At 35.5% G+C, this 18,669-nt stretch overlaps 1 protein-coding gene across 2 annotated transcripts in view; it reads right to left on the reverse strand.

Moving 5' to 3' along the window:
- Positions 1-18,669, reverse strand: part of PKP4 (plakophilin 4) — a 73,384-nt gene that overhangs the window by 14,391 nt on the left and 40,324 nt on the right. For both annotated transcript variants that reach the window (XM_009334024.1, XM_009334023.1), the window contains exons 9-10: positions 16,390-16,522; positions 12,035-12,248 (exon numbers count right to left, since the gene is read on the reverse strand). In XM_009334024.1, the coding sequence (XP_009332299.1) occupies positions 12,035-12,248; positions 16,390-16,522 (347 nt within the window). The remainder of the gene's footprint in view (positions 1-12,034; positions 12,249-16,389; positions 16,523-18,669) is intronic.

An 18,669-nucleotide genomic window follows, 5' to 3' on the forward strand; every position in this document is an offset into this window, starting at 1 on the left:
TTTGTAAACAGCAAAAAGCAGACTATCTCATTCACAGTCTGATAATCCTAAGGAACTAAAGAGTAAAAATCTACAACAATGGATACTTCACATGTTAAAGCGTTCAGGGATTCTTGATACTTTTAAAACAGAGACTCATTTTAGAGCCACGTTAAAAGTATTATTTATGACTTTTAACTCCAGCTCCTGTACAGCAAGACTTCCAGTAACAAAAGAGAATTGATTACAAACTGGGAAATAAATAAAATAATTTAAAAAAAAGTACTCTTTAAAGCTGTTGTGTAGGGTTTTTTCATAAAAATTTTGAGTGATTCTCAAAAATTGTTTATGGCTTCACCAAACTTTGTATTGCGTTACACTTACACACTCAAAATAAGCTGAAGTTTACTTATTCTTCACGTTTAACAGTTTGATTACATAAAGCAAACTATTTCAAATACATATCCAATTTCCTACCATAAATCTCTTCTGTGACTGTATGCTCTCACTAAAGAAAAGTACTTCATGGGTAACTAGCAGTGAGAAATCTAAATGCTTCACTGGCCTATCGCTTTAAGTTTTTGAAACAGTATTTCATGCAATTTGTAATGCAAACTAGAAATTAGAGCTCACCTAAACGTCCTCCCCACCCCCTAAACATTTGTTGTTGAAGAAGTTATTGAAGAGAAAATCCTATTTTGAGTCTCAGACTACTATTGGTTATCTAACACATACAGGAAGATACCATGCTTGATTCTATGTGACCTAGCTTTGAAAATATTACTGTATGGTTATTCACATAGAGGTAAATCTCTCAGCCTTGCTAAGTATGACTGCCTCTAAATATTTACTGGCTAACCTATAGCTTGTGAAAAAGCTGGGGCAGCTGGGTGCTGTTTGAAATGCCAAGGCAACAAAAGATGATATACTACATACCCAGGCATTGTTGGACCAATGCAGTTAGCCGCAGCAGCACTCACTAGACCCATAAGGGTCATGGCATACACCACCCTAACCTTACCTTCAGAGGAACACTGTAACTCAGATGCTTGCTAAGGAATTGGAAGAGAATAGCCAGCAGCATCTTTTTTTCATATGTGGGCACAATAGCACGGAACTGAAAAGACCAGCTAGAGGACCTCCCTAAACTCGATCCCTCCAAGAAGTCTGTTAAACTTCTGCAAATATTAACTTGTCCATGAGGATTAGCCTGGGAGTGTTCGAAGAGCAAATCACTGGAGTTCCACTGAGCAACTATGTCAAAACTTGCCCAGAAGCTGGACTCTCAAGGACGTAGCTTGATTAAATGATGAATGATTTATTACCTGTGTTCATTATGTGAAGGCAAAAGCTCTCACCGGGACACTCTGTTTCTTAATTTGGGAGAAGCTTTCAGCTATTTATTTTACAAAGTAGAACTGCATATTACAGAGCCCTTTAGTCTTCATGTTAAAAATGAGAATACAATCTGATTATTTGTAGAGTGCTTATTTTAAGATAATTGGGACCAAATTTAGTGCTTATTAGAAATAAACCCTAAAGGCAAAGGCAGTTATAATTTGGGAAGTTTCCATTCAAAGATAAGGAAAATTGTGGAAGGAGCTGGTACAATGCTGTAGTAAGGTAAGGTCTAAGAGACTTCTGGGATTACAGTATAATTTTGTATGTCATTTAAATAACAGTGCCTTTTTATTCCACATTGTTGTGGAGGTACACTTAACAACAAGTATTTAACTGTTAGAGATTCACTTGCCAAAGTCCAAAGAGACAGTTTGAAACTATAGGTAGAGGATGAATTTCCAAAAAATTATTTTTCAACAGCTACTAGCTGCAACTTCCATCATTCTGGAAGACTGGTGAACATCCCATTCACAAACAACTCTGTGTAGCAAGGGGAGTGCTAAGTCCATTTACCTACCTAAGCAAATCTCTATTGTCCCTAGCATCTCTGGGTTTGGAAGGAGAGGAACTGCTTGCTACTCACGTTACGCTTTAGTTTGTGTGTAACTCAACTGATTGCTTCAGCTGGCCTCAAGTTTCTTGCTTAGTCTGTGAACATACTATAAAATACAGCAGAAAAAATCACAAACCACTATTAGTGCTTGACATTGCCTAAAGGTGAGGAAAACCTGAGAAGGCTAAAGTTCAAAAGATATCAGCATTATCAAGCATGGGTAATTCTTAATGGAGGAAGGAAATCAGCAGTAACAGCACTGGGGAGGCGGGGGGGGAGGGGAGGGAGAAATCGGTAAGCTTTGCAGGAGAGTTTAAAATGCCACATGAAAAAGCTTCTGTAGGTCTTTTTGTTTTCTTTTTTTGATCAGGGATTGCCTGCCCTATTTTTGCCTGAAATTCTGATGCTTACAGCTCTCAGAGATGACCATGCTAAAATAACATTTCTGTGAACGTTGTCCAAAATAATCCTAGTCAGGAAATTAAAATAAGTAGCATGATAAAGTTGAGAGCCTTATCTACATGAAAATTTGCAGTTCCTATTGTTGACAAAACTGCTTTGGTGTTAGCAGTGGTTGGCCATTTTTGTCATAAAATTTATTTTAGACAAGACAGAGAATTTACCTTGACGTTTGTATCTAGAGTGACAAGTAACGCAAATCTTTAACAAACACAAATACCCATCTCCAAAGTTTTAGCCAGTCATTTAAATTTATTAGATCATAAGAATAAAAATGAAAACAACATTTAAGGAATATGTCTGCCTTGTCAAAAATGAAGAAGCTTTCCAGGTCATATTTAATATTACCTAGTATAGAAAAAACATAGATGTCTGGCTCTTGAATGAAATATTCTAGCATAAGTATTAAAAAATAATGAAAACATGTAAACCTGATTTAACTGTAGATAAAATGCTTGTACATACATCTCAGCTATTTAAAAGATATAATACAATAACAAGCACTCATATCAAGCTCTGTAAACTACTTTGATGAGCCAGAATATGTTTTCCTCTAAAGAGGCTGAATGGGAGCGAAAAAAGTTCAAGATCATGTGGGAAGATGAAAGCAGAATAAAAATGCTCAACAGGTTATTCAGAGGTACATTTTAAGTTTAAAGACGTAGATATACATCTTCTATAAGTTCAGGTCCCAACTAAGTCAATATAAAAATCCTAGTAGCTTTAATAAAAGAATCTTGATGGAAAGCGTATAGGTTTATGCACTAGATCTTAAAATTAGCAAAATTTGGGTACTATACATTGGAGTACTGACAGAGTCAGATGAGTCCTTTAAGTTACACTGAAGGTATTTTAGAGTCCCCTCATCTTTTTCCTATCCTGTCCTGAAACAATTTTTTAGAATTGATGTAACATCACAAATCAGGGTGTTAGACAAAGGTAAAACATGGGCGTGGTCCTGGGCCATCTGCTCTACGTGACCCTGCTCATGCAGGGCGGTGGACAAGATGACCTCCAGAGGTCCCTTGCAACCTCAACTATTCTGTGATTCTGTGAAAACAAGGAGCCCAAAGTCCTGCATAAGAGGACTCTCAAAGAAGAAACAATTAAAACAGTCAAAAATACTGAATTATACACCCTCCCTAAAGCAGATCAGAGACATTTGTCTTTGACCCAGTCTGTCAACTTCCTTGGCATAACAATACCTGCTGACAGCAGATCTAGCGATTGGTATTTACAGGGCTTTGAAGTTGTTCTGGACCTCGGATAAATAAATAGAAGATGCAACAAGGGACAGGACCAGCTAGTAGCAGCTGATAAAAGTATGTGGAAGTAACAATAACCTTGTAAATGGGAGGCAACAACAAACCATAACCCTCCAAACACAATACCATGAATGAAGTTGAGGACTACTGATACAAGGACAAGGTATTTGAGGTTTGCCTTACGGATGCAGAACAGAGTTCTGTTTTAACACCATCAACTTCACAATAGATCTCATGTTTGAAGTTAATGGGTTCAGATAGGGTGAGGAAAGCCAAGGTACTCTATTCTCTAAAAATGGTGGCAACTAGAAATAGTACTGGTAGGTATTTTGAGGATGTTTTCCACATAGATTTGGGACATACATTAACACTTGCAAGTGAAAAAAAAGAAAAGCCTTGTCCATAAACTTCTGTTTCTCTAGACTGAAACCCCTACTACTTAGAAAATACAGAAGAAATCTTAAATAATTTAGATCCCATCCTTGAACTGACAAGCCTTGGTTAAAGCCAAATGATCTTGACTATCTAACAAACTCTGTTCCAGCAAAAAAAATTTAGAAAATAGAATCATCTGAAAGACTTTTCTGAGGAACTGTCTATAGAAGTGAGTGCTTAAAAGGAGCAGAGATGAACCTAACTGAAGAAACACATGTACATAATAGTGCAGCAGTGGGAGTTTGGTTTAACAGTTTTCTCCTGAAAATTTGAAAGAATCAGCTTTTTGTTCTAAAGGTCCTGGGTCTTTGGCTCTAAGATGCTGGTCAAACAGTTCCAGTACACCTTTAATAATAGAAATTGATTTTAATTGATGATGTTCCCTCCTCACATAGAAGACACTTTAAAAGTACTTGAAATTTCTACAAACTGTAACAGAGCAGAAACAGAGAGATAAATCTAAACTGCTAAGTTTCAGTGGTTGAGGTTTTTGGGGGTTGTTTTCTGTTTGTTTTGTTTTTCTCTTTTTTTTTTTTCTTCTTCCCCTAGGGATTCAAAAAATATTTCGAGAATAATGGAGAAAAGGATTCTTCCCAAGAAGGCAATTACTATTAAAAGGAAAAAGGACAAGACCCTGAAGTAATACAGTTCTCTTTTCAGTCTTCATGTTTTTGTGTCACTTCACTCGGAACATATCTGGAGGTTCAAAGGTCTGTGATGAGGAAATGTCTGCCAGTTAGGTCCAGAGATCAAACTCCGCATGCCAGCTATGGTACTACCTGTAACACCAGGGAGTGGTGGACACTAAACAGCTGATCTAGCTGTATGTAGAGAAGACAACTTGGGTGAACTTCTGTGAGGATGGTTGTCGGTCAGTGGGTGGTAAGCAATTGCATTGTGCATCACTTGCTTTGTCTATTCTTTTATTATTACTGTTATTATTACTATTTTATTTTATTTAAATTATTAAATAGTTCTTATCTCAACCCACAAGTTTTCTCACTTCTACTCTTCCAATTCTCTCCCCCATCCCACCAGGGAGCGGGGAGAGTGAGTTAGCAGCTGTGTGGTGCTCAGTTGTCAGCTGAGGTTAAACCATGACACATATGCTTGAATTAACTCACACAATGTACAAAAAAAAAGACCTCAAGGATCAAATTTTTGTCCTGGAAATGTGATCCAGACAAGGTGATATGAAGTAGAATGAAAAAAAATCCAGAACTGGAACATCTAGTGAAAACAGGTAGTTTGGAATCTATAAAGACAAAACAATGTTATTGCATTTAGTGATTGCAGTTGTTTTTAATCAAATACTACTGCATGTAGATAGGTCATAGAAATACTGAAAAATCAATTGAATTTTCATAATTTTCCACAGGGTACTTTCAACTGGGGAGAAATTATTTATGAAGAACTCTTTTTTCAACACACTAAATGGTAAAGGTCTGATTCTATATGCTGCTTGCTGCACATAATGCTCTGGGGTGGTAAGGATGCAAGCAAACTATGTGTAGGCAGATGGATCTGTGATTATACACAAGACTACTACACTGGGCTCAACAGACTATTACTGGAACCCATGACCTGACCAACAGCTGTGAAATGCCTCACTTGGTGCTGTAATGTATGGAAGATAGTGTGCTACTTTAGATCTGCAAGGGTCAAGATTTGTCCTATAATCAATTGTAGTAACAGAAGGAAAAAAGAACAGCTCTGTGTTCTTATAGCACTTATCTACTGTAATCTGAGCTTGGAAAGGCTGTGTGTCCAAAGCTATTGTTCTTTGTAAATCTCAGCAATCTGTTAATTTCTATTCCAGTGCAAATCAAATCAACACTAGCATTTGCTTTTCTACTGTGTTGACATAAAGAAATCTATGTGTATGAATTATATCTTATATTAGTGTTGAAACACGTTGGTGTCATATACCTTGCAAGAAAAATATATGGACATTTTCTTTTGATACCTTTAGCATTCCTTCTGCTAGTCCTATTCTAAAAACAGTATCTTTAGGCAAACAATTGAAAAGAATCATCACTTTAGACAATTTGATGTCTTCTCAATTGCAATTATAAATCCTAAATAAAAGGTTATGTGATTACCTAGTACAAATTCATTAAATCTCGTAAAGGTTCAATGTATGTTTTTCAGTAATGAGTTTAAGACATCTCAGATGTGCAATTAATAATGCTACTCTGACAGCAGGCATCAAGAAAGACTGAAGTTGAGACCCAAAATATCCTCACATTAAAACCCCCAAAATATAGCAATCCAGATTTATCAGCTTGTAAGGAAACAAATATAAGTTTCTATCTAAACTTTCCAAATACCACGGACAGGCGTAGTGCTTTCATTTACTTTACAAATGGCAGCATCCGCTGAAAACTAACAGCAAAGTATATAACATACAGTAGAAACTAATAGTTAAGTAGATCATAGCTCATCTTACTGAAACACAGAAGTATGAAACTAATGTATATGAAATTTCATTGGCCTTTTTCTACCATTACATGGTAAGGCGTATGGAATACAGAAAATAGTGCAATAGCAGTACATCACATGTAAGTATTTTATTAATTAATATAAAACTTAATAGTTTGTTAACTAGAATTTCTCAGATTTACAACAGTTTTGTTGTCACAGACTGTAAGCACCTCATGAAATACAAGGTTTTATTTTTATTGATTTTTAAAGGTCAATGCCTATCACAGTAATGCTGCTTGAAGTCTTTGGGCCCTGGTTCAAGCAAACCAGTAGATTCCACTTTACAGCAACATACAAAAACATCAAATCTAACTGCATCAAATGCCAGCTACTTCACTTACAGATCATCATTTTTCTCCATAATAAAGAATTTTCTATCCACTTCTGGACAAATTTGGACAAAATTGGTTAGCTTCTGCAACAGCAAAAATTAAGCAGGCAAGATAAATAATTCTGTTTAGATCTTTTGCCACTTTACTAATAGTTGCTGGAGTTACTAGAAGAGCTGTAATCTGTAAGCAGAACTTTGGTTTCATCTTTCTCACTGCTCATCAAAAGTAAGTCAGGACCAAATGAGTTTGTTGATCCTTAGCAGCTCCTCATGGATGACAGGTCAGCAATGTTCCTCAACTGAGAGAAGAAGTTGCGTGGGAAATATCCCCTAACATCTCCCTGTCTCTAACATTTTCTCCTCAGGGAAAAATATTAAGACAATTGTGTATTGACTGTTCTGATGTATAAAATTTTTTATATTTATTCATAATCCTTCTGGACTTGGATCTACGGCAATATTTTAAGGTGGCAAATCTGTCTCTTCCAATAGATAGCAGTGAAGTGTGAGGATAATTAAAAACCACCTTCTCTCTGATTCTGTAGCTTTTAGTGTTGTAAGGGTTTTCTTTTGTTGCTTTGTTTCTACTGGTTACAGGTTTGGTGTTGAATTGGTTACATTACTGATGTAACTCAAGCAACTGTAATAGGATTGTAAAAAAATTGCTCTGTCCAGAAAATCCCTTATGTGGTAACACTTCAAAGCTTCATTTTGCTACCTAATTCAGAGAATGAATGAAACGTATATGGTAAGCCAGCAATTTCATTAGGACTACAGGACATCAATGCATAATGATGTCTGTGTCTCCAGTCAACAGCTTTAGCTGTTTAAAATCAAGCTTAAGTCATGGGTTAAAAAAACCCAACACACACACACACACACACACACACACACACACACACACACACACACACACACACACACACACACACACACACACACACACACACACACACACACACACCCCCCCCCAAAACCCTGCAGAGATAGAATTTCTGGATGGGAAAGACAGAAGTAGGATTTGCTCATTCCTTGCTGAATGGCTTTGTACTCTGGGGTGTTGCGGGGGATAAACTATTCATGGAACCCTGGCATTACCAGAGGCAAAGAACTTCGTTTCTCCTCTGTATCCAGCTGCGTTTTTTCATGCTCTATTTTGGTTTTGAATCTTGGCATTTTAACCCAGATTTTTAAGACCCTAGACGAATTTACGGCAATGAATTCCACTGCCACTGCTCACATCAGTTAGTGTTAACCAAATGGGTAGCAGGTTTATTAAGAGTTCTTCAGCAGCTGCACCAGCTTGGAGGTCCACTGCTGAACATGGATGATCATATGCTACCTCTGCAGGTTTTACACAGTTGATCACAAAGTACTTTGGATTGTATACAGAGTAGAATTGAGGTAAATATTATAGTAACATGAAAGTTGTGAAAGGAAACTATACCCATTTCAGAGAGTGCTTAGTTTGCAAAATTGTGTGGGACTTGCAGCTATTTCTGTACCTTCTCAAAAGTTACCTCAGGTTGCCCAGAAATGCAGAACTCCGGGTCCCTTTTCCAAAAACACACAAGCAACAATGCACAGTGTCAACTGCTGCAAGAATGCAGTCTCTCACAAAGATGACACTGTGTATTCAAAAGATCGTGCTGCTGGACAGAGAACAGCATTTCTCAGCTGAACTGGCTGAGATAGTACTAATTTGAAGAAATAAACTACGAAGAATTGCCAGGACCATCAACAACAACCTCTTTCCCCTTTACCACACAGCTAAGCTAGTGATTAATTGTTGCTGGAATTTGTGTTCATTCTTCCTGCCTTTCAGCTATAAAATCATACTGCTCCCCCAAGTTCAGCACTGTCACTTGCTTGACATTTCAGGGAGGAATCCTGACAGAAAACTAACCATTCAAAAGAGTAGATGAGAGGTCTATCTCTGGAGAGGGCACGGTTTGTGGCTCATCTCTGCTGCTGAAGATCTGATGAAAATCAAGAAACTACTCTAAGGTAGGCATCTGACTCGCTTTCTCTGGAAAACTTGCAGTAGTGGAGTACACCAATGTTTCTTACATTTTAACATATTAAAGGGCTGTTTCTGAGGGTCTCTTGAAAGTAGACTCAATTGTTAGAAACTGCACTTGGGTTCAAGAACATGCATATTTTGATTTCTACTTCATATACGTTTTTCTGCCGTATAAGCCTTCCAAGACATGAGATCCTGAAATTCACAGATTGATTCCAGGCTGTGCTGACTGCAATGTAAAAACATAGCCAGACATCCTTCACATCACTTACTAGGGAATGGAGCTCTTGTACACAGTCAGGAAGGCTCCAACAATATTTCTGCTGCCTAGTGCTGAAGCTGCGCTGGAATGTGAAAAACAGTAGCCTCCAGAAAGCACTGGTGCTGAAATCTAATGAAATGTGTTGCAGTTACCAAAAAAAAGAGTAGTTTCCCTTCTAAGGGCTCTTTGACTGCAGAGCATAGGACAGCAAGACTACTATGGGTCAGCGGCAATGGACGCTGCATGCAGCTGGAGTAAGCTCAGTGAAGAGTTATCCTCTTCCAATGCATTCCAAAGTCCAATTTTTAAAGACTTTTTTAAAAAAAAGAAGTATTAGTTCATTTTCATATAATGATTATGAAAAGTGATTTAGCACGTTTTATTTTCTGGATAATCTATAGTCATTAAAAAGATTACTTGCTTCCCTCTTAAAACATGCTTGTAGTTTTGCAATTACACCTTCTGTATTTTTTAATGTAACTTTCTATTCAGTTTCCACTTCTTTATCTCTCTGCATTTCAATCTTGTCGTTTCGGTTACTGTTAATTAAATATAGACCCCAGTATTCCTACTGTATTCTAACTCCTCTAAAACATGTTTGTGCAATTAAACCCTCCCCCAGTATGCTAGCTTTTCAAACTTATCATAGATAATCTTTAGGGCATGTTCCCAAATAATTTCTCAGGTTAAAAGATTGCTTTTGACTAAATAATTCCTCTCAAATTTTATATAAATGAATTCATGTGAAAAATATCTATACAGATTGCAAGAAGTCTGTTATTCTAATTTCACTTATCTGGGATAATAAAGTTTTCATCTATCTAATCTAACTGCATATCAAGGTAAACTGGATGAATTTCACTTGCAATGACACCAGCTGTTATCTTTCAAAGGCAATTGATACTGCTAATAATGAAAGTATAATTCATTTAGTAAGGAAGAAAGACCATCTTCAGGAAAAAGAAAAGCATTGTACTTCAGTAAAAAATGTTACACTAGAAAATCCATTTTGTATGAAGAATTATGAATAAACTACAGCAGTAATGAATAGCGCTAATTTTAAACTAGAAATCAGACATAGAGTGTTTCTAGTGGTGTAGATTGATACTAATTTCTCTGTATTTACATTATCTTAATCTGGGAACATAGTAAACTGGGTGTGGTTTGCTAGTTTTAGTTCTGACATAGGTGGAGATTTTTAATTATTAAACAAATAATCATTGGATCTTTTCCACTTCTTTTCTTTATATTGCTATTTATAGAAAGCATTTTAAAATCCCTAAGCTCCAGAGGTCTGCTGTGGATTCTTCTCAAGCATTCAGTATTGGTTTATCTCTAACAGAAGTCAATGCCACTGACTTAACCAGAAGACAACTAGGTCAAAACTTTCCATTTTGATGTAGCTGGTTAAAAGAATTAAAAATGTGTGTTAAAAAGAGTCACTTTTTCTGAAGTAGTCATCTTTAACTATAATTCAAATTAAGTATCATATTTATTTGAAAAATCTTTTCACTTACAGATGATGTGCTATATCTTTTTTGAAAGATAACAGTGTAGGGTTTCTTTTTTTTTTTTTAATAGTGACTAAATACCTTCTGTAATTAAGAATTTGACTTTGGCTTTGTCTGTGGAACCACCCCTAACATCTTAAAAGCACAAGTAATTTAGATGCATAAAACATGGATTTTATAGAGCAGACAAAGGCAGCTAATGTGTAATTCTAGTTTTAAGTATTCCATTTACGTAACTTCTTAAGGAAAAAAACTGTATCCTTCTAAAGAGAACATGAAAGCTGCAGGTTATCTTAATACTTGTTTATGTGGAAAATACTTAAGGAAAATAGCCTGCATATGAACTTAAACTTAAATGCTTTGGGTACATTCTGTACAGAGTCCTTTCTCTACTTAATAGCTTTTCTAAACAAGGAAATAATTTGGAAAGGCTCCCAATATGACACCTCTTCTAACTTAAGCACTGTTGTGCAGCTTTGCTTAGTAGGTAAGTAGTTAAGCTTCGTAGCTTAACAAAATCAAAGGAGGGAGCTACTAAAACTTGGAAGAGGAACTGTTTAAGGGAAGTGAAAACATTGCTTTTTTCTATCCTCTTACATTTTTCAATTCCCTAAAATCTTCACAGACAAATCACTCCCATATTAAGAAAAAGAGATAGTAGATGTATGCAGTACACAACAAATCCACCTTGTTTTGATGGAAATGGAGTTCCTTCATGTGTTAGAACTGGAAATCATTTATTATTTCTGCACTTTCTGTCTGCATGAAGTGCCAAGTAGGTTTGTGGGTTATAAACTAAATCTGCTACCTCATACTCAAGAGACTAGGAGCGTGTACACAGTCACTAGCAAGCTGGGCACTAAGATGCTTCTATAATTTGCATACTTGCAATTTTCTGTCTGTACTTTAACACACATTTACACAGCTTGGGTCCATCTTAAGAATTCTGCAAGATCGTATTTCAAACTATTGTCAGCAGATGATGAAAAAAGCCTGAAATAAAACAAGTGTTAGGAGTTAACAAAGAAAGACCTATCCAAGACCTAGCTGCGTATGCAGAAGAATCGTACCAGGGGAAAATTTACCTTAAGTGGCACTTTAGTGCAACTACCTCAAGATTCACTTCTCCCAGTGAATCTATACTTCTGTGCTAATACTTCAACTGTCAGTAATCAAAGTAAGTGATTTTGTATTCACAAAAAATACCAACGCACAAATAAAAAACCAGTCGATATACTCAATTCCAGTCACTTACCAGTTATTCCAGTCTTGTCCACTTCAGAAAAATAATCTGTATTACAGTTCTCTGCTTGTTTCTATTCAAAACTTACCTGTTACAAGCTCTTTTATTTCAGCATCAACAGATTTTCTCAACAATCGTAAAAGGGCAGGTATCCCACCAACATTCTTCATTGCTATTTTGTTTTCATCAGTAGACTTTCCATAAACAAGGTTTCTCAGTGCGCCGCAAGCATTCTTCTGAACTTCTAGGACTCTGTGATCCAGGAGATCAACCAGGTGCTTGATTCCTCCCAGCCTACATACCTAGAAAATGGAATGTCAGGAACATCAGCACCCATTGATTTCACCCATTTCACTCTCCAGATTTAAAAGGCTTTTATTTTTATAAAAACACTACATTCCATTCTACTTCAAAAAGAAATATTGTTGGTAAATCTTAATAACTTTATTGTTACACTGTACTGAAAATTCCTGTGAACAACTCACATCCTTGTTGAAAAGGCTGATAGATGTTTTCAGTCATTTGCTGCGTTCAGAGAAGAATTGTTACTGCTAAAGCTTTGTTTCCCAGTAATGCAGTTTTTAAAGTAATTTCCTATACCTCAGAATATCTTTTTAGGGAATATTAGAAATAAGAAGTTGCAAAGATTTAAATGCCAACTTTTACACTTGGCCACACACACACACAAATCAGTTCAAATTAGCATATATCCAGTCCTATTGGCATATCTGAAGTTCTTTTTAAAAGGAAGGTCTACTCTGCAGAAATTTTGTAAAACGAAATTTTTATACTGTTTGCTTTAAGCAGGTTAGTTGCATTTATTCTTTGTTATATATTTTTCATTGTGTTTTGCAATCTCATTTCCATGTAGTAATTTGCTTTGCAATCTCATTTCCATGTAGTAAAATGATAAAAGATTAAAGTATTTTAGAATTCTGTAATATTTACTAAAAAAATATTTTCAAGAGATAACTTAGTATTACTTAGAAGATTAAAATTAATTTTAAATTAAAAATCACTACCAAAAGGCTACCAAAACATTTTCTATGAACCGTTTTAAAAAATATGAGCTATTTTCCAGTGTAAGATTGATCTGTTATAACCTGGTATTATTTTAGCACAGCCAATAACTTTTGTGCCATACTATCCATAGAATATGCCTAATGAAGTTGGCATAGGATCTCTTTAAAAACCCCACACCTACAGCAGCTAAACTGCTGCTGCCCTAAGAAGGAGATCCCATGGTGAAAAGAAAGAGATACACCATCATTCCTGAATACTTTGCTTATACAGGTTGTAATTCTGGGCCAAACAGTTAGAAGAGATGTAAAACATAGCAGTTCTAAGGATTCTCTACTTCAGCATTAAAAACACTTTGAGAAGACCCTTTTCTGTTCTAACCTGTATAATAATTAGGCTGGTAAGCCACAAGGCTATTTGAAATACATTAATGTGTACAAGTTTTCATGGATTTTTGGCTTAAAAAGTTCCATGTCTTTTATTGGCCATAACACAAGGAGAATAAAATTATTCCCAATGAAAACATAACAGATTTAGCCACATCATTTGAAGTTGATACTTTGAAAAACAGAATCTTCTCTCTGTTGCATTCTTGAAAATTGCATTGGGTACCAAAACAGTTAATATCTTTACACCTTAAAACAGCCAAATTGAAGAGGCTTGGAATAAAAAAAAAAAAAAAAAATTGAAATGCAAGGTCTATGATGAACACTATATGTGATTTTTACATGTCAAATCACCTCTTAAGTAGAATAAAAGAAATAAAATTAAAGACTGGTGACTTGGAAATTTTTTAGACCTCTTTAAAATGTGTATTTTTCAAAAGGAAACCTGTATTTACACACCTAGATATATCTACCATGTAAGTTATAAATCCAGGGGATACAAAGTTTGGCATTGATCAATTAAACAAAGCCACTGCTACGTCAAAAGCCACCAGGAATCTGTATCTAAAGGCATTCAGTGGACTTTAAGCTTAAAGTTATTCACCTGGCAAGATTTCTGTAGCTAGGTAATGGATATTACCTTACAGATTATTTATTTGATACAGACTATTTGATACACTACATACTGCAGGATGCTATGAAAAAAAAAATTGTGGTGGTGTTTTTCAAGGCAAATAATTCTTATTTGTTACTAAATAATGAAGCAACAAGTAACTATTTATACTTTTCAGTTAAATCTCCCTCTTGTATGTCAATACAGCACATCAAACACTACATCTACACTACACATCCATAATACAGATACAAGTTATGAATGACAAAACAGCTTTATCGTTTTTCAATCTGTTCTCAAAACTTGATGAGATACAGTTTTTGTGTATGTATTTCAAAATAAGAATGGATTTCTAGTCCAGTTTTAAGATTTTTATTTTGCTGAGTCATTATAGATTTTAAAACGTAGCAGCTGTTGCTAGTTTGAACAGGTATTTCAATTTCTAAATTAAAAAAATCAGAATTCTTGTAAAATGATATATTCATGAACTAATATATCAGTATTGTATGTATTTACAGATAGATATTCATTACATGGAAGTGTAATTTATTCATTCTGTGTAGTTTCATATCTAATTTAAATGGTAAAGATTCCCCTCCACAATAAGCACTTTCTTATGCTTACCTTCAGGTTTTAGCAATGCAAGCATTCTAGTTCATTTTGCTAGCCTTTTAATATCCTTAATAGTCTAGCAAATTAATCTGGTCTTTACCACAGCAACAAAATAATAAATTTAAATAATGAATGAAAATACAAAAGCAGTCCTCAAATAAGGCTTTACTGAATTTGGCTCTAAAATAATTATGATCCTTTCCTATCCCAGTTAGTTTCTTGTGCTGGCCTCTACTTTGAGGGGGACATGAATTGCAACTTTCCTATTGCCACAGATACCATCATGTTTTCAAAACATGCTGATCCCTACCCACCATCCCAACTCAAGGGACAGCTTCTTCTTAGGAGGCCGAAAGCCTCATCAGGAAACACTGACATAAGGCTCGCTTTCCCAAAAGTGCAGGAATATTCTTTTCTTCTAGAAGCCAGACAATTGCATTCTTTCTGTCATAGTATTCTAAGAATTTCTAACAGCTGATTATTCCCATTCAAAAGAAATAACTGCCAGTACATAAATCTCCTCTGTTTGAAAAGGAGAAATTTTCTGTTCCAAAATTCCACACACTAAGTGGAAGGCAGGCTACATTTACAGTTGTCAGGCTACTGTAACTCATCTTGTCTTCTAAATCAAAAAGACGACCTTTTTCTTTGGGTAAGATTTTATAAGCTTGATTATATGACATAACATGTCTATAATCCTTTATACCTGAACTGATTTAAAAATATATCAAATATTTCTAATGCTAAGTAGGGTAAACAATTGAGACACCACTTCATACATGACATACAAGTTAGCACCACATTCAAATTCTGCTTAAACTTTGGCATACTTCTTTTAGTTTTGTGTACGTCTGAAAAAATTAAAGCAGACATTCCATAATTTCTAAAACAAATTCTGTAATAACGAAAGTGGAAACAGTGAAGAAACACAAGATCTCCTGTAGATGAACATGTGCAGACGAATAATATCCCAAGAATTCCTAAATAAGCTGTCATATCCCTTATAAAATAGCAAGACTACCTTATAAATCTGTCTACATCTGATTATCACTGCAATCTTTACCAGAACATCAAAACCACCACCATCTTTTCATCTGCCTTCTAGCAACAGTGAATTATGTTGGGCTCTCTTATAAAAGATGCACCAACATTTTATAAACAAAAATAATATTTATACTGAAAATAACAGATAACACACATATGATATGAATGAAAAAGCAAATTCCTTCAGATCAATAGCTCATAGCTGCTCTGCAAAAAAAGCACTCTTCAAATGCGAACAGTTTCTAGACATTTCAACAATAATCTGAATTTTCACTCAGATGTATCCTTCTTCCACATCATATTGACATAAATACTATCTTCTATATATTTCTAGAGTTGGATTTCTTTCCTTTGCTTGACAGCTCACTTATTCCCTACGATGCCTTAAATCATCTTCATCAAAACCAGTGGAAAGCCTTCCAGAATTCTTGTTTTTCTTAGTCTCCAGTCATCAACAGGTTACACAAAACCAGGCTCTGGTAAACATACTTTACAGTTCTGCTAGATTACACAACTTGAATGTAAAATATTTTTATATAATTTCCATGCAGCCTCTTGTGACAGGAGAAAAATCTGTGTGTGTGTGTGTAATTACACACACCTAAGTACTTCAATATTATCATACATCTGGTACAAACAGAAACACAAAGGGGTCCCAAATACTGTGTTATGATGAAAAAAAACCAACCCCCAAAACCAGGAAGAGGTGAGAGGTCTAGTTTTTCTTTTATAGTTTCCCCAGGAACAGAAATGCACTCAGCACAGTACCTCCGTTTTTACTTTATTATCTCCGAAGCACAGGTGCTGAAGGTAGGCAGCTGCATTTGCCTGAACCGATGGGAATTGGTGTTGAAGCATGTGAATGACTTCAGGCAGTTCTGGATCTCGCCAAGCAAACTCCCTTCGTTAGATGAACACATTCAAGAGAAGGCATTAGTTATAAATGTATGTTTATTTACCTAAGTAGAATTACTAGAGCATCTTAAGTGTTTTTCAATAATTCTGTTTTTGTTCTGGCATATCAGGGCTAGGAGGAAAACCAGGGGTATTAGAATAATTGAGAGTCACATCACCTTTTAGTCTTCCAGTTGTAAAAGGATGCTTTATATCCTATGTTCTTCCGTTAGCTTGGTTGTTGATCACACAAATATATATACTAGAATTATACCAACTCAAACACTGCAACCTACATAAACCTTCCAAAACTTAAACATATAATGCAACAGATACCCACTTAACAATGCTGCTCAGGGGCATCTCTTCCACACAACATTTTTTTCTCAGTGCTCAATGTTCTTCCTAGTCTGAAGTCAATTATACTTCAACAAAAGCTGCACAGCCTGAAATTTCTTCATCATGATGAGATGCAGGAAGTTTGCATAAATTTGAGTTATCCAGGGATTGTAAACTTAAAATCATTAAAATCAAATCTCCTTCATTAACCAAAATGGTTTTGTGCAGACAAATCCTGGAAAAGTCATTGAACAATTCCATGCCCAATTCACAGATTTAGAAATATACTCATTAATATTTGCTGGGCTATCTTCCTTCTGTAAAGGAAGATTGAGAAGAAAAAAAAAAGTAGTATCTAAGTTTTCCCATGCTCAAAAATCCAAGTAAATTAAAAAAAAAAAAAAAAAAAGAAAAAAGAAAAAAAAAGGATGTTCCAAGAAGAGTATTTGGGGAGCTATTCAAAGGCTAATGCTAGCCTGGGCAGCCGGGTCTCCCTAGGGTTCCTACAGTCACGAAAAAGGGAAAGTTCAGTTATGTGCCTACCTCAAACTGCTCAACAACTTAGAGGTTTATTTCTCCATACTAATGGTAGGAAGACCTTAGGGAAAACTGCCTTTCTAATAAAACTAGTAGCTTTCTGAATGCTCCCTTCGCTCTTATTCTAGAGTGGTGCTTTCAGATAGCCCAGTCTGAGGCTACTGTAACACACTAACCTAACCTCTGCAATAGCATTATATGCAAATCAGAAACAGATTACAATGTAAGGTAAAAACTATTCCACTGTGAAATTACAAGATAAGAAGGTGCATCAGCAATGAAAACTGAGTCAGAATGTCTTTGAAGTTCCTTGTTATGAATGTGAAGTACCCCTATTATAAGTAACTTTCCTTGTAAGCCATGCCAGAATAGGCCAGCAGTAGCATGCAGCTAGCAAGCATTACTACTTAGAGGTAAGATTATCCTATTAACATCATTTAGATGAATGCACCATTCAGTTAAATGAAATTAATGCAGTCTCTCAAGATCTACTAAAAAAAATTAATATATTAATTTCCACTAATAAACAGAACAACAAAATCTATTAAAAACAGTGCTTTTATTTTCAAGACTGAAGGATATGGCCAAACTAGAAAATAACTGAATCAGGTTATGAGCCTTCTGTAACGCAGGAAGCCCAAAAGATTTCAGTGTAAGACTCTACTCTGACCATAGCTATTAGCTATCTATTTTCAAAGTTTATTTGGTGCCCTAATGTTTCCACATGAAAGACTCCTGAGGCATCACTGGAGTCCATATCCTCCAGTATGAGGTGCTCTGCTTTCAGTTCTTTCTAAACCAGCAGAATGTGTAATGTGCTTTCATGACCAAGGGGTGTCTAGAAGCTGCCTCAATGAACTAGCAACCTGAGGACAGACTGGAATTTCTAGCAATCACATACCCATAACTGAAGATAAACAGTACCATAAATCCCTCCAAGCTTTGCATGGACTGGGTTTTGGTACTCCCATTTTAAAATACAAGGTTTTAATGAATAGTGTCTCTAATGAATCATAATGATAATATCACACTTGTAAATCTAGGTACACAGTATGGGCATGTGACAACATCAAACTAGTAACTATTTTAAAAATATGAATGTGTATTCGCCTTCAAAATGGTACATTTATATATCATTTTTAAACTTATGTTGTTTTGAAATTTAAGCAGGCTACTCATGAAAAATTCATTCAAATAAATCAGGTACGTACTTTCTAATTTTCAAACCCTGATTTCCCATTCCCATAAAGAGAAAACTTACTACAATATTACAGGTTG

Source organism: Pygoscelis adeliae, unplaced genomic scaffold (assembly GCF_000699105.1).
Source record: "Pygoscelis adeliae isolate BGI_AS28 unplaced genomic scaffold, ASM69910v1 Scaffold131, whole genome shotgun sequence".
NCBI lineage: Eukaryota > Metazoa > Chordata > Aves > Sphenisciformes > Spheniscidae > Pygoscelis > Pygoscelis adeliae.